A 14,526-nucleotide genomic window follows, 5' to 3' on the forward strand; every position below is an offset into this window, starting at 1 on the left:
AAAAACAAAAAAAAATGTATTTGATAATTTTTATTTTTATTTTTTGTTTAACAATACAAAATGAGTTGTTGATTTGAGGAAGAAAAAGAAAACGAAAAGTAAAAAATTGTTTAAAAAAAATTTGAAAGTGAAAAAATTTTATTTTCAAAATTTAATGAATTTTAATTAATTTTTTTTAAAATAATAAATAAAAATAGAATTACCAAATACTATTTTATGTTTAATTGTCAAAATTTTAATTAATTAAAAAACTATTTTTTAATTATTACCAAACAGCACCTATGTATTATAAGAAAAATTAATAAAAGAAGCAAAGAATACCATTCTTTTCCAACCTAGGAAGTTTAATTTATATTTACAAAATTTGTCTAGTTTTGTCGTACCCCTTTTTAAAAGAGTGACATCAATTTAAACCTATACAAAAAAGTTTCTAATAGGATTCATATATTTTTGGTATGAGGCTATTGAGTTCATCCAATGTGTAAAAGTGTTTAGTGTATTAAATAGTTAGATATATAAATGTACACATATATATTTTAAAAAAGTATGAATTAATTGTTGTGGTAAAATGATTGGAGAAATGGGAATATAATGTTGGGCTGGGAACCACCAAAAGTAGGGTGAATCAAGTGGAGCCAATACAACTTAAAGAAGAGGCAGCATGAAAGTTCAGGTTTTTTGTAATCCCTAGTCAAAGTTAATGGTCTAAAAGGCAAAACAAAAAATGTTTTAAACAAAATAAATATTTATAAATAAAAAAAGGTGATATATATAAATCGCTTCTGTCTTTTTCTTCAAGATTAACTTCACTCTTCTCTTTTTTTCTCTATCACCCACCGTATATGTTGAACAAACACTTTTGTGTCAAAAAAACTCTGAATTTCTCCCCCAAAATAGGGCTAAAGTTATGCAGAAAAAGCTATGTATATATAAATTACCTATATATATATCTATTTATATTGAAGAGGCTAAAAAGGTTTTGGAGTATAATTGTAAGTGAGAAAATTGTGTTAATATGGGAGTGCAACACCGACTACGTGCCCTGCCTGCCTGCCTGCATGAATTTGTTTATTCTTTTTTTCACATATATATAAAGATTAAAATGTATTATATTTATGTATATATATATAATCACACAGCTAGTGATGCTAAACGTGACATGAAAGTTCAATATAAATAATTGCATGTCATTGTGTGATATACTAGCTAGTTTATTAACTAATAAAGGGGTATTACTATATTCACACACACATGGCACAATGTACCTACTTGGTTTATGGTTAAAAGTAATAAATGCCCAGCTATCCCCAATCTAAATTGTAACCTATTTTTTTTCGTTAAGTAGAACATTTTGAATGAGTTATGAGTTAATAATATTAAAAGGATGAAAAGTAATTTATTAAAATGCACTTGTTGAGTTTCCCCTAAAAAAGGTATTTGTTGAGTGAGTTTCAACCTTCAAGTGAAAACAAAAAATGTCACTTCCGCACAAATAATTTCTCTTGATTTTTTAGAACAAACAAAATAAGCTTCTCAACTTTTCAATTTCCTGTTAATAATGCCAGCATCAAACGCCAAAAGCATTATTATTATTATTATTATTATTATTATTATTATTGAGATTTTTATTTTTATTTGTTGAGTGAAATGGGTGAGAGTTTAGTGCTGTTAGGTTTATATGGGTCTGTGCCTCTGGCAAAATTAAATTTTGATAAGGCAAATACATCCAAAAACCCTCACCCCATAACTCCCAAAAACCTTATCCTAACCACAGAAGAAGAAGCAGCTATCCCATGTGATTGATTCTCTTGTTCACTTCTTTCTTCTCAGTTCTCACCACCAAAACCAAACCAAACCAAACCATCTTCTTCGTCCTCATCCCACTTGTCTACATTGCATGGTCGCCAATTGGCAATATAGTTAGTATGAAACAGTTTCAAATCAAAACCCTACACTACATTTCATATCCCTATTCCAATTGAGGATAGAGTTATTATTGTGTTAGGGACAACACTAACCTCCCCAGCAAACACCCCAAGAGCAAATATTGGATCTCGAGCTACTCACATTAAATGTTGCATCAGGTTTTTCTTTCTTTCTCTCAGCAGCACACCCGTGCAGCAACCGTGATAGATTAGAGTGCCTGAAACACCACACAAGTTGGCGTAAGCAGACACTCAAAACTAAAAAAAAAAGTGTTATTATTTAATAACCAAAATCTTCGGGATTTTTTCATTAGTGAAAAGAAAATAATAATAATAAGTACCCAGAAGAGAACAGAAGAGGAGTGTGAAGTGTGTTATCAAAGCCAGTGTTGTGCTTTGAAATCCAAAGCTGAGATTGGCCCCATGAAACTGCAAATCTAGTGTGTCCTTTACAGTATTAAAAATATATAAGGTGCACTAATTATGTGAAATCGTAGGCTGAAGCTGAACAAACAGAGAAGTACTTTTGAGAAGGTACATACAGCCTTACAGTGGAGTGGACCCCAGAGCATCAATCACTGTCCTGATTAGTCCATATGGATGGATTTTGATGAGGCCCATTATCATGATCATCATCATGTGACAAATCCCATGTGAAATGTGGGGTCATATTTTTTTAATTTTAATTTTCTTTTTATAAATTTTCTCTGATGCCCTTTTGGTTGATAAGACTAGACCCTACCAGAAACTAGTGTCAAAGTGTCAACGCCGTTAGATTTTTCGAAATTTAAGTAGTTAGCTAGTCATTGTCAACACGTTCTACGGTTTGTTTTTCCTTCTGGGATTTTTCTTATATGATACTACACAGCAGAAAAGAGAGAGAAAAAATAAGCGATTTGGCCTCTATCAATGTCTAAATCTGACTCAGCGAGTCAGTAAACACAATATTGAGTACTTTGTTTTCTTTTCCATGACTTCCAACCAAAATGTTTGTAGTTGTAGTAGTACTCACTATTTCACCCTATCCATGGTCTTGAATAAATCCATTTTATCATATATTACAAATCACAAACCAAACAAACAGTTGTGAAAAATGGTGGGGTGGGCCCACCACTAGCCCTACTCATTGTTAGCTAGCCCCACCACACAAACATCTATGATTTCAAAGTTAACATACATAATGCATCGAAGAAAAACAGGGAAGTGGGTGCAAATACAATTTAATAAGAACAAAAATCAGTGCACATTATATATTAATTTGCATAGGAATTAAAAAAATATAAATATATATATAAAGAAAAAAAGGAATATCAAGACTTTCGGGAGAAATAGGCAGAAGAGATGGGCTTCTTTTTTTTTACCCCATTTCTTTTTTTCATTTTCATCTTATTTTTTGTTTTTGCAACATATAAACACTATAAACATCTTTCATGAAAACAGAGAAAAAGCCCAGAGCATTGTCTCTCTTTGCCCCCCACCACTTACATCTCATTCTTCCCTAAAAAGCTTTAATATATTATTATAATATATATAAAGGACTTCCCATCTATAGATAATAAACTCCTAATTAAGCTTAGGATAAAGAAAAGAGAGATTTAAGGAGAAAATAAAAATAAAAAACTAAAAAGAAAATGAGAAGAAAAAACCCATTTCCATGTATAATATTATGGCATCATTTTTTTTTCCTTCCTCTTTTTCTAGTACTTGTAACTATGACTGAAGAAGTAGAGAACCCAGAGACCAGAACACCATATCACAAACCAATCAAATTAACCCACGTCAGCAGCAGATCAAAGTGTTTATGGTCAAACTTTGTTTTTCTTTTAACCTTAATTACTTTCACATGACATTGCAACTTGAAGTGTTCTCATCACTGAAGAAATGAGCATAATTGGGATCTTGATATTGTGGCGGCGGCGGGTATGGGTACGGTGCCGGCATGTAGTTAACCGCAGGAGGTGGCCTGGCGTACATCATGGGTTGAAACCTTTCGTTTCCGGCCATGGCCCGTTGCTGGTTCATTACGGCCGCTAAGTACTGCTGCTGCTGTTGCTGCTGTTGTTGTTGGTATGGGTTACCGGGCATGACCTCTGGCCCAGCTCCTTGGAAGTAACCACTTCCCGCACCGTTCATGGCTGTCGCCGGTAGTCCTTGAACGGCAGGGATTGGGCCCATTTGACCCATTTGGCTCATGGCCATGTTCATGTTCATGTTTGCCATGTTGCCACCTCCAGGCATGGCTTGAGGATGAGGAGCAGGGCCCATGTGTTGAAACCCTTTGTTCATAGCTTGAACTTGAACCCCATCAAGACCACCGCCACCCTTTTTACCACCGTTTACATTATTGCTACCACCACCGCCGTTACCGTTGCCATTTTTGTTTCCTCCACCACCGCCACCGCCCATATTGTTACCGTTTTTACCGTCTTGAGGCTTTCCTCCATTTTTACCTCCGGCAGCAGGGTTTTGGCCAATACCACCACCACCACCACCACCACCACCACCTCCTTTCTTGCCTCCATTTTTACCGTCCATGGGTCCGCCGCCGCCGGGGATATTGACCTGAACAGGCATAGGGCCACCGCCACCACCTTTCTTGGCATTTCCTCCTGCATTCCCACCCTTCTGAGCATTTTGGTTCATCATCTGGGCATGGGGATTCCCATTCATCATACCATTCAACATACCAGGAGGCATACCGGGCGGCATCTTCATGTTCTTAGCAAGAGGATGATGTGGCATATCATCCATTTCATCATCGAAATCTTCATCTTCATAGTCATCATCGTCATAGTCATAGTCATCATCACTATAGTCGTCTTCCTCGAGCGGCTCACTGAACTTGACAGCCTTCTGGTTCGGGTTCTGTCCTTTGTTAGGGGGCATTGGCATGCCTTTCAATTGGGGAAGCTTTAGATCTTGTAACCCTTTCATGTTCTGAAGCTGCTGAAGCTGCTGCTGGAGCTGTTGCTGCTGCTGAAGTTGCTGAAGCATCTGTTGTTGTTGTTGTTGCTGCTGCTGCTGCGGTTGTTGATTGCCATTCTGACCACCCTTTTGAGGCTGGTTATTGTTGTTATTTCCACCCTTTTGAGGCTTGTTTCCACCCTTGCTATTATCAATTTGCATGTTCTTGAGCTGGTTAGCCAGTTGGTTCTGGTTGTTGTTTTGGTTTGCTTTTGGTGCACCCCAGAGCTCAGCATGTTTACCAGATTTTGCAAGCTTTTTAATGAGAACGGCAGGGTCAACATTGCCAGAGACCGTCACCTTTCCCTGGTCTGCGTCTATGTCGGTGGTAAAAACACCTAAAGATAAAAAATTTGTATTAAAAACCATACAAAAAAAAGTACCATAAAAGCAACTCAAAGAAATGTTATATGGGATTTTGTGTAGTAGTGAGTACCATCAATTTTCTGTAAGATTTTCTTGACCTTATGCTTACAACCATCACAGTGTATATTCACTTTGAGGACACATTTCTGCATGAACAAGTAATCCAAGGTGCAAAAAACAAGAGTGAAGAGATATTATTATTCAGAGGAACCAAAAAAATACAACAAAGAAGACAGAAAGAAAATTAAGCTCAGCTAAGATTAAATGTGCATTGATATGTCTGTCGTAAGAAACTTAAAAGGAAAAGATAATAATGGGAAATTAATGGCAACACTTTTCGAGTTCAAGATAAGCTTAAAAGAACAGTAGTGCAAGAGAGAGAGAGAGAGAGAGAGAGAGAGAGTGTGTACCTGGATCTTCAAAAACTCTTCTTTACTCATAGTTACAACTCAAAATGCACCAAACACAAAGGTACAATAATGAACAGAAGAAAGAATATGAAGTAAAAGAGTTGATGGTAGATCTCTAAAGACAAGAAATAGTTGAAGCAGAGAGAATGAGTTTCAAGAGAAAGAGAGTCTCCACACACAAAATGGCTCTTCTCTGTTCTTTCTTTCCTTTTCCTGAGCTAAGAAACACTGAGAAAATGGGAGAAAACAACTGGGTTCTGAGTAACTGAGCAGAGAAAGTTGAGACCCCAACAACAAGGTTCAGTCTTGGAGAGAGAGAATGAGAGCAAGAAGCGGTGGGTTAGACATTAAACTCTTCTGTGTGACTCTGCTTCCTCTATTTCAGGGTAAGAGAGAGAGAGCTAAAACAAAGTGCAAGGAGCACTGGCAGGGAAGAGGAGAGAAAAAAAATAAGAAAGAAAATAAAATCTTCAGGGATTCAAGGCTTCTCTCTTTATTTTGGTCCTTTTATTTATGTTATTTGGCTTTAGCAAGTTAACTTTTATTTTTAAATAAAACATATATAGAGTCTTGTGACTTACTATGCAATCCCAAAACTTAAACGATTAAAAAAATTAAGCTTCACATGGCTTGGCTCAAAGCTTCAGATTTAGCTTTTGGACCATGTTGTGTGGCTTCACTTGGCTTTAGATTTTTTTTTTACCATGGTTTTTTTGGTATGGGTTAAAAAGGTGGTGCCTGAATGATTATGGTGAGTGCTCTTTTGTTTTATTTTTTATTTTATTTTATTTTATTTTTATCTTTTATAATTATTATCAGCAGATATGAATGAACTCTGTCAGATTTTTCTCCCCAAATTAGATGAGTACAATAAATAGTGCCATTTATTGGGGGCCTTTGTTGGGTGGCTAGGAAAAATTATTTAATTTTATACTCTTTTTTAGTACTTTTGACTCCTATGCATGTCTTTGCCTAAATTACCAATTTAACACCCTCAAGCCCCTTTAGCTTGAGGTGCAATTTACTTAACCTTAATGTTGCTTTCTAGATATTTGTACAGAGAATATGTTTATTTTATTTTTCATAGAATTGGTTGCACTTCATAATTTATTTGTATGGCGTGGCTTAATAAAATATAACCATAATTTCTTCAGACTGGCTCTTTAAATTTCATATAAAGACCAACACTTGTATTAAACTTTAATAGACCAATAAACCATTTCTTCATAGATTTCTAATATGTGATTGCCAGAATTGGCAAATTGATTAGTAACACTATGTGAACCTCTTCTAGACTATGTCTGCACAGAACAATAAAGATGGACAAATAATGTGGCTTTAAGAAATTTCAGATGAGCTGTTCTATTCTTTATTTTTTGCTTGAAAAAAAAATATATAGCATTAGTACCATATGTCTCTCTGAAAAAGAAGTTGCCCAATTTGGCTTAAAGTTCACTAAGTGGAAAACTGGAAGTTGCATTATTTATGCTGAAATGGAAATCTTGATAAAAATGGAACAAGGGAATCGAGAGTTTTATAGAACTTCCAAACCCAATAGTTCATATTCGTTGAAGCAGTCACTCGTGACCAAAAAAAAAAGAACTTTGAGTGTTGGTGGTTATATGGGTTTGTAGAAAGAAAATAGTTAAAGGTGTGAAATTGGGAACTAATAAAGTCCTTTTGGTTTTGATCAATTCCTTGCTTTTGAGAGGAAATTGTGTTAAAGATAGTTTCCTCGAGTATGGTCTGGCCCCCTCTTTGTAGAGATGATGAAGAAGAATCACGTTTCTAAGGCAAAGAAAGAAAAAAAAATCACTAGGTTGGACCCTTCTTTTTCTGAGCAAATTATTAGTTTTCCTTCTTAAAAGCCTAAACCGTAATGAACCCTTTGCGGTTCTTTTCCCCTTTGTTCTCTTTTATCCCTTCGAAGAGGTCACTTTATCTGTCAAAGAGTGTTTGAATTGTGACAAAAGACCTCTTAATACATGTCTTTCCTTGCTCTAACTTGCCCATTTGGCAAAGTTGATTAGGTTTTAAGCAAAACAGAAAAGAAATGCCATGCTCTACAGCCTCTTGATTCAAATACAATTTAGTAGATCTCTTACTTGAAGCACAATTACTTTTCTTTTCTTTTCTTTTCTTCCTTCTTTTTTACTAGACATAGCTTGCAACAAGGAGAATTTGACAGTTTAGTCAATCATGGAATTTTGACTTGTTGAAAACATGACACCCAAGTAATTTTGAACCAAACAAAAGACTAAGCTAGCTATATATGGAACACCATAATACATCACTTTTTCCTTGTAAATTTCTTTTGAGAAAAATATGACTTGGGTTTCTATGAAAACTCTCTGCCATTTAAGTGGGAATGGCTCACATGATCACTACATGTATGCTGGACAGTGATTAATAGTAGAAAACAGGTGCATCTTAAGGAGCCTCATTTAATCTTTACCAACATAACCAGAATTGCTTACATGCCCTTACGGTGTCTGCAGTCTATCCATGTTATGGCTCTAACATTTTAGTCTTTAATGGAAACTAATGATGGAGATGATAGTGGAGTAGGTTTTGACTACAGAGGAAAGCTCAGCTCTATGATAGGATGATCTTTTGTAGTGTTCCATACTCTCACAAACTAGTTTTTGCATAATTATTCCAAGCCTTCTTCTTTTGTCCTGAAAAAGAGAAAACCCCCCCATTTTGGTGATTCATTGCTCAATTTCAGCCAAACTCTATTACATAACAAAACTAATAAAGTGAAATAAAAAGGGTCTCTTTCCTCCCACGGCTTTTCTTACTCTAGGACCACAAGCTTGCATATTTGATGCACATGGCACTGCACATGTACCACAGAGCATAATTCTTCCATGACATCTAGAAGGCATGCCAATGTTGAACTATGTTGGCTAACATACAAATAATGAATGTTTTGAGAATGAAATGTTAAAAAAACATCTTCCAATGAAAGAGAAAGATATCCAAGTGAATATGCATTTGCTTATTTGGCTTGAATAAATCATAGAATACATGTTGTTCTACATCTCACATGACTATAGGTAATGATTTGGGCAATGCCATTGTGTACATGACAAGCAATGAGTATTGAGAGTACACTCTTTTGCCAGAGATGTAAGAGAAACAAAAGCCAGTGGAAAAAAAATGTAGCAAAAAAATTTGTGGCTAAGAGATATCATGCCCACACAATCAAATAACAGTCAAAGTTTTCAGTTGTGCTCAATACAAGAATAGGGATTGGGAGAGTTATGGTTCAAAATTATTTACTCCCAAAGTTTCACCATATGAGGAATGAGTTATCAAGTTTAGATCTTCTGGTCTTGCATCATGACCTGGAGGGTTCAAAAGTTAGGAATCCATTGCACTCACTCTATGCAATCATGAACATGAAAACAAGTTTTCCCTCTTTGTGCACCAATAATAACACAGAAGGTACTTGTAAATGTATAGATATGGTATAGATATGTGTACATAGAAAGAGCCCTAAGAAGGGATGCATTTTGGCGAACCCAATTGGGAAGCAAGAAATTGAGAAGAGGCAACATAAGGAAAGAATGGTAAAAGATTTACAAAGAATAATTAGTTCTGTTCCAGAAGCTTTTTTATCTTTCTGTTCAAAGTTAATACACTCTCATGGCCCACTCGAGCTTTATAGATTCTTAAGATTGCCACCCTTGGATGCTAACTTCTGATGCAAACATTCCATCTCAGCTCTTGGCTACGACCCCAAAGAAAATAAAAATTACTCACATCTATCTAAAGAGAAGAATGTTCATCCGTTTTGCTAATCCTAAAGACCCTATCTTGATTTTCTGATTATCTATACTCCCTCTAACATGTATAAGGAAGACTTATTGGTGCCATTAGTCCCTAATATTTAAGTGTCTTGACATCAAGTCCCCAAAATTTTATTTTAGTAGCAACCATGTCCTCAAGTCAACGTCTTCTCTATTATTTTGTTAAGTTAGCATATATTGTTCATCTCAAGTAAAATAAAAACTAAAAAGACTTGATCCTCTGCAGAAGCATAGAAAACTAAATATTGTAACAAAATTAAGTCCTGAAACTGTATACATAGGACGCTGAAGAAGAATTCTAGTGAAATTAATTCCTCCACCTTTCTAAAATATGTGGTGAAAAAAAGGGGGGAAATATATTATGAAAAAAATAAGAGAAAAATTGCATACAACTTCTATATTTGTACAAGTATAAAGACAGATTATCAGGCCAAGACCATCAAAGAAGCTAATGCATGCCATGTGACATCAAAGAAAAGTTCGAAATAATAAGTAAAAATAATATACAATAGAGGAAAAAAGGGTGATGCTGCACACAAGTTTTTTTTTCCTTTTCCATTTGGGGGGTTGGAGGGCAAAATCATACCACAAATTAAATTTTGTATTAGAGAGAAATAGATCTCTCATTGATCATCGTTGTTTATCTTGATCCCTACAAGTTCCTCAATTGGTTGGCGGCATATCGGGCATTTATTTGTCTGAAGTCTTAACTCTTTCGCACAGTCACTGCACATACACTGCAAAATAGAGAACACATTTACTTGATAAACAAACACATAAATGTTCTTAAAGCAAGAGGCAAAACAAAATTAAAAAGGTGGGACTATCTACGCTTTGCATCTTGGTACTTAAAACACAAACAATAAAATATTTTATACCTACCACCTAGCAAAGAAATGTCAAGTGATTGCTGTGTTGCCAAAATTCTGTGCTATAGAGAACGCAAACCAAATAACAACCCCAAAGAGCCTATATGAAACTTATGAAACAGTAAAGGTATAAAGTGATGAAGTCATGGTATAATTGATTCAACCATCTAGTCCCTCATATCCGTTATACTTTGATTAATTAAAAACCAAAAGTTCTTGGAGAACAAGCAGAAATCACACAAGGGATCCAATAGATGGTAAATACATGATCAGATGACTTAAGCTTGATCACATGATTCGAATTTCAAATCATTCATTATTAAAAGATATGCTCGAGCACAGGGAGCTTGAGACTTTCTGATCCCTATTCTCAAAAGTACCCTACAAGCTGCTACAACTGCAGAACCACTAATTTGTAGTATCTCTTTGAAAATTGATTATTGGCATTCAATAGAATATAAATAATCCAAGAGGAACTTACCATATGTCGACAAGGTAAGACAAAGGTATCTTTAGGTTCCGTCATGCAAATTACACATTCCTTCCCATCAGTATCCTTGAAGCCTTCCACAGAGGAGTTTGCTATTCCAAATATATCGCGTAGCTCATAGCGGATTCCATCAACCCATAGTATTTGTCTAATTACTTTGACTTGGAAAGACTCTGTATTTCTTTTCTCAAGCACAGCTTGAGTGATCTGCATATTAGACGATGCATCTTGCATTGAATCACTAACATGTCTGTCATCTGAATGGGGTGGTGGGTGTGTTACAGCACATATCACAAGAGGAAATACATCTTCTTTTGGTGATGCTTTTGACAGGTCATCCAACTCAAAGAAGCCAAAGTCTATGCCAGTTCCACAAGGCTGGCGAAACTTCTGGCCACTTCCTTTCTGAAAGGAGATTGTCAAAGGCATAAATGCATCGGGAAATTGTGGAACAAACTTACAGTTTGATTCTTCCTTTGCAAAGTATATGATGGTAATGCTGTAAATGAGAAAACAAGATCAGATCAACAGATAATCTTTTAAGGAGAAAAATTGGTAGTACTTTGATCAAATGTTACGATTATGTCATAGTGAAGAGTTTAGCATGATATCATTCTTGAGTCTTACCAAATGCTATAACTGCATTACCAGTACAAAATAAAATTTCAACCAGTTGGCAGCATGGGCATTGAAGTGTATGCATGTAACAGTTGATTCCATCTAAATTACAACCAGTACATAAATGGAACAAACACTTAAGACCATCAGGATGATGCATGACATCATCAGCATCAACAAGGTTGTTGTGACAGACCTACTCTCCCAGCCAAGGTGGAAGGAAAACCGAAAGTGGAAATAAAAAAAACTTACCCTAATTTTAGATATTGTCACACCTTCTGCAGCATCCCACAATATCCTCAATCCCAAATAAAACCCTAAAGTAAAATCAAATGCATGAGCTCCATTTCCTTTCACACCAACCATCAGTGCACTCTAAGTCGAGAGACTCATATATTAATCTAATATGTCAAATAATTCCACTCGTTATTTCCAACCCATTTACCACAATGTGAAAGGATCATTTAAACCAGTAATTTGTTGCGTGTGTTTCCATTTATGTGTTTCCATTTATCTGATATACTTAGTTACTTGTCTTTATTTCTTTTGCTCTAGACAGTCAGAAACACTGATAAGCACTAACACTGCAGCAGAACGAATCACTAGAAACAGGACCAGCAAAATGATTTACTAGAAACAGGAACCTAGTCCACATATTTCCCATTCTCTAGTAATGCCAATCTTCACAAAATACAAAGCACATACAATTTCAAGCATTAAGAACCAACTCTGCTAAAGCCATATTTTGCTATAGTGAGCTTAAAAGTTTAGGGCCATTTTTCCTCTATGCTCCTTATCGACAATGATTTCGGGAATCATACTACATTTCCATATACCCAATTGTAAAATCAAACAACCACTTAATACCCATTATTACCTTAAACCTCAAAGAACGATAACAAAATAAAATGATATTCAATTCAAACTTTGCTATAGTTAGCTAACTAGCTTGGACCCTTGTTTCCTCTATGCTCCTATTCAACAATGACTTTAGGAATCAAACTACATTTTCATAAACCCAATTATAAATCAAACAAAACACTTAAAACCCATCACTACCCCAAACACAAACACACATAGCCAACACTAAACACCCAAAGAAAAACAAATTCAATCATATTTTGCTATAGTAAGTTTACTAGTTTGGATCGTTATTTCTTCTATGCTCCTAATCAACACTGGTTGTAAGAATTAAACTACATTTACATAAACCGAATTCTTAAATCAAACAAACAACTTAAAACCCATCACTGCCCTAAACCTCAAATACACGTAAACAACAATAAACACCTAAAAAGAAAAAAATGAAAGAAGTAACTTTGCTTACATTCCATCATATAAGGCATCAAAAACAAAAGAGAGCAAGTGGTGATCAGGGTTCTGCTCATCGACCTCGACCCGCAACGTTTCCTTATGAACATTTACGTCGTTCTTGACCTTCTTAGCATTCTGATGCTCCACAAAGGGGGGCGGCGGAGCCTGAGGCGGGAGCGGTAGCTGACCCATCGGAGGCCGAATCGGGGTCCACCAATTAGGCTGATTTGCATAATAAGGCTGATAATTATACCGCCCCATCATCGTATTCGGGTGATTGCACTGGCCGTACGGCCCAGGGATGTAGTGAGAGTGAACCGGGGGAGGTGGGTTCGGGGGTGCGTATAGACTATTCGGCGGAGCGTGGTAAGAAGATGACGTGGCACTGGCGAAGACATAGGTACTCCCCGGAGCCTGAGGCATCGGAGGAGGAGGAGGAGGAAGAGGCTCCGTTGAGTAATAAGGTGGCGGTGGGGGAAGCGGCGGCGGCACCGGAGGTGGATTTTGGAAGTAATTGTTTCTTCTTCGGCCACTCCATGAAATACCCATCTTAGAAAATCGAAGCTTTGTTGAGTTAAAGCCTCAAAGGAGAGATTTTGGAACGATGATGGTGAAGAAGAAAGGTGTTGAGTTAGAGGGCTTCATTTGTTTGTGGCTGAAGAAAACAGAACAGCAGCCATTGACTTTACTTTGTTTTGACATTGTCGTTTATTAACCGCGTGTAAATGGTAGAATCAAAAGCCAGTATAGTTTCCCACCAACGACACGTCGTTTTGTACGTCACTGTGTCGTATTAATACTCGTGTCTCTTTCACTTATCTTTGTCAAAGGCAAATTTTAGTATTTATGGCCAATGGAAATGCATATATCAAAAAAAATATTATTTTTTAATATCATTTTAAAATAATGTTAGTATTTGATTGATTTTCAAAAATACCTTATCATTTTTTTAGCCTCCATTCGTCTTCTCTCTCAAGTCACTTTTATTCTTTGGATACTATCCATCCATCCATACATCAATTATCAATTAAGATACTAATTTGTGCATTTCGAATAGATCTGTGCATAATTTTTTGGTTTTTTTTTTGTAATTTTTTTCACAATTTTTTAGATCTGAAACGTAAAAATTTGTAGAAAACTCGATAGACCTCGATGTACCTCGATGCCCAGCTTGATGGGCCCTTAAAAATCATGATTTTCAAGAAAAAAATCATCTGCCTCGATAGACCTCAATAGGTTTCGATGCAAATAATTGCAATTAATAAAAAGTGCATAACTTTTCACTCGGGTGTCCGTTTGAGGTGATTTTTTTTTAATTTTGGTATTTTCTTGAGATATACATGTCAGATGTGTACACACATATTTGGGAAGTTGAAAGTTTGAAACATACCTAATTTTGAAAATTTAAGGGTATTATTTTGAACTTTGGTGTGTTTTCAAGCTTTCAACTTCCCAAATATGTGTGTACACATCTTAAATGTGTAGATCTTAAGAAAATACTCAAATTAAAAAAAAAATCACCTCAAACGGACACCCTAGTGAAAAATTATGCACTTTCTATTAATTGCATCAAGATATGTCGAGGCTTATCAAGGTGGTATCGAGGCATATGTTTTTTTTTTATGAAAATCATGATTTTCAAGAAAAAAATCATCTGCCTCGATAGGTCTCGATGCAAATCAATGCAATTGATATAAATTGTATAACTTTTTACTCGGGTGTCCGTTTGAGGTAATTTTTTTTTTGAATTTGGGT

The 14,526-nt window shown here is 35.7% G+C and overlaps 2 protein-coding genes across 4 annotated transcripts; both read right to left on the minus strand.

The window, feature by feature from the left end:
• Positions 1–3,242: 3,242 nt before the first annotated feature.
• On the minus strand, positions 3,243–6,183 carry LOC133819266 (heavy metal-associated isoprenylated plant protein 32). The gene is made up of 3 exons (XM_062252462.1): positions 5,666–6,183; positions 5,326–5,401; positions 3,243–5,227 (listed from the first exon to the last, which is right to left on the minus strand). The coding sequence occupies exons 1-3, from the start codon at positions 5,693–5,695 to the stop codon at positions 3,765–3,767; spliced, it is 1,569 nt and encodes a 522-aa protein (XP_062108446.1). The 5' UTR covers positions 5,696–6,183; the 3' UTR covers positions 3,243–3,764.
• Positions 6,184–7,903: 1,720 nt separating this feature from the next.
• On the minus strand, positions 7,904–13,455 carry LOC133819267 (probable E3 ubiquitin-protein ligase LUL4). Of its 3 annotated transcripts, none has more exons than XM_062252465.1 (4): positions 12,785–13,455; positions 10,831–11,338; positions 10,067–10,217; positions 7,904–8,343 (listed from the first exon to the last, which is right to left on the minus strand). In XM_062252465.1, the coding sequence occupies exons 1-3, from the start codon at positions 13,318–13,320 to the stop codon at positions 10,104–10,106; spliced, it is 1,158 nt and encodes a 385-aa protein (XP_062108449.1). In that variant the 5' UTR covers positions 13,321–13,455; the 3' UTR covers positions 7,904–8,343; positions 10,067–10,103. The 3 variants fall into 3 exon arrangements, with proteins under 3 accessions (XP_062108449.1, XP_062108448.1, XP_062108447.1); XM_062252464.1 differs by lacking the exon at positions 7,904–8,343 and adding an exon at positions 8,631–9,015; XM_062252463.1 differs by lacking the exon at positions 7,904–8,343 and having other exon boundaries at positions 9,777–10,217; positions 12,785–13,454.
• Between the last annotated feature and the right edge of the window lie 1,071 nt (positions 13,456–14,526).

The sequence above is a fragment of the Humulus lupulus genome, chromosome 2 (assembly GCF_963169125.1).
Source record: "Humulus lupulus chromosome 2, drHumLupu1.1, whole genome shotgun sequence".
Classification (NCBI taxonomy): Eukaryota; Viridiplantae; Streptophyta; class Magnoliopsida; order Rosales; family Cannabaceae; genus Humulus; species Humulus lupulus.

Coding starts and splice junctions, on each gene's coding strand:
- LOC133819267 (XM_062252465.1), bottom strand. CDS start 13,320: ATGGGTATTTCATGGAGTGGCCGAAGAAGAAACAATTACTTCCAAAAT. Junction 11,339..12,784: donor GATGCCTTATATGATGGAAT/GTAAGCAAAGTT, acceptor TCTCATTTACAG/CATTACCATCATATACTTTG. Junction 10,218..10,830: donor TCTTACCTTGTCGACATATG/GTAAGTTCCTCT, acceptor TCTATTTTGCAG/TGTATGTGCAGTGACTGTGC.
- LOC133819266 (XM_062252462.1), bottom strand. CDS start 5,695: ATGAGTAAAGAAGAGTTTTTGAAGATCCAG. Junction 5,402..5,665: donor AAGAGTTTTTGAAGATCCAG/GTACACACTCTC, acceptor TTGTTCATGCAG/AAATGTGTCCTCAAAGTGAA. Junction 5,228..5,325: donor AATCTTACAGAAAATTGATG/GTACTCACTACT, acceptor TTTTATCTTTAG/GTGTTTTTACCACCGACATA.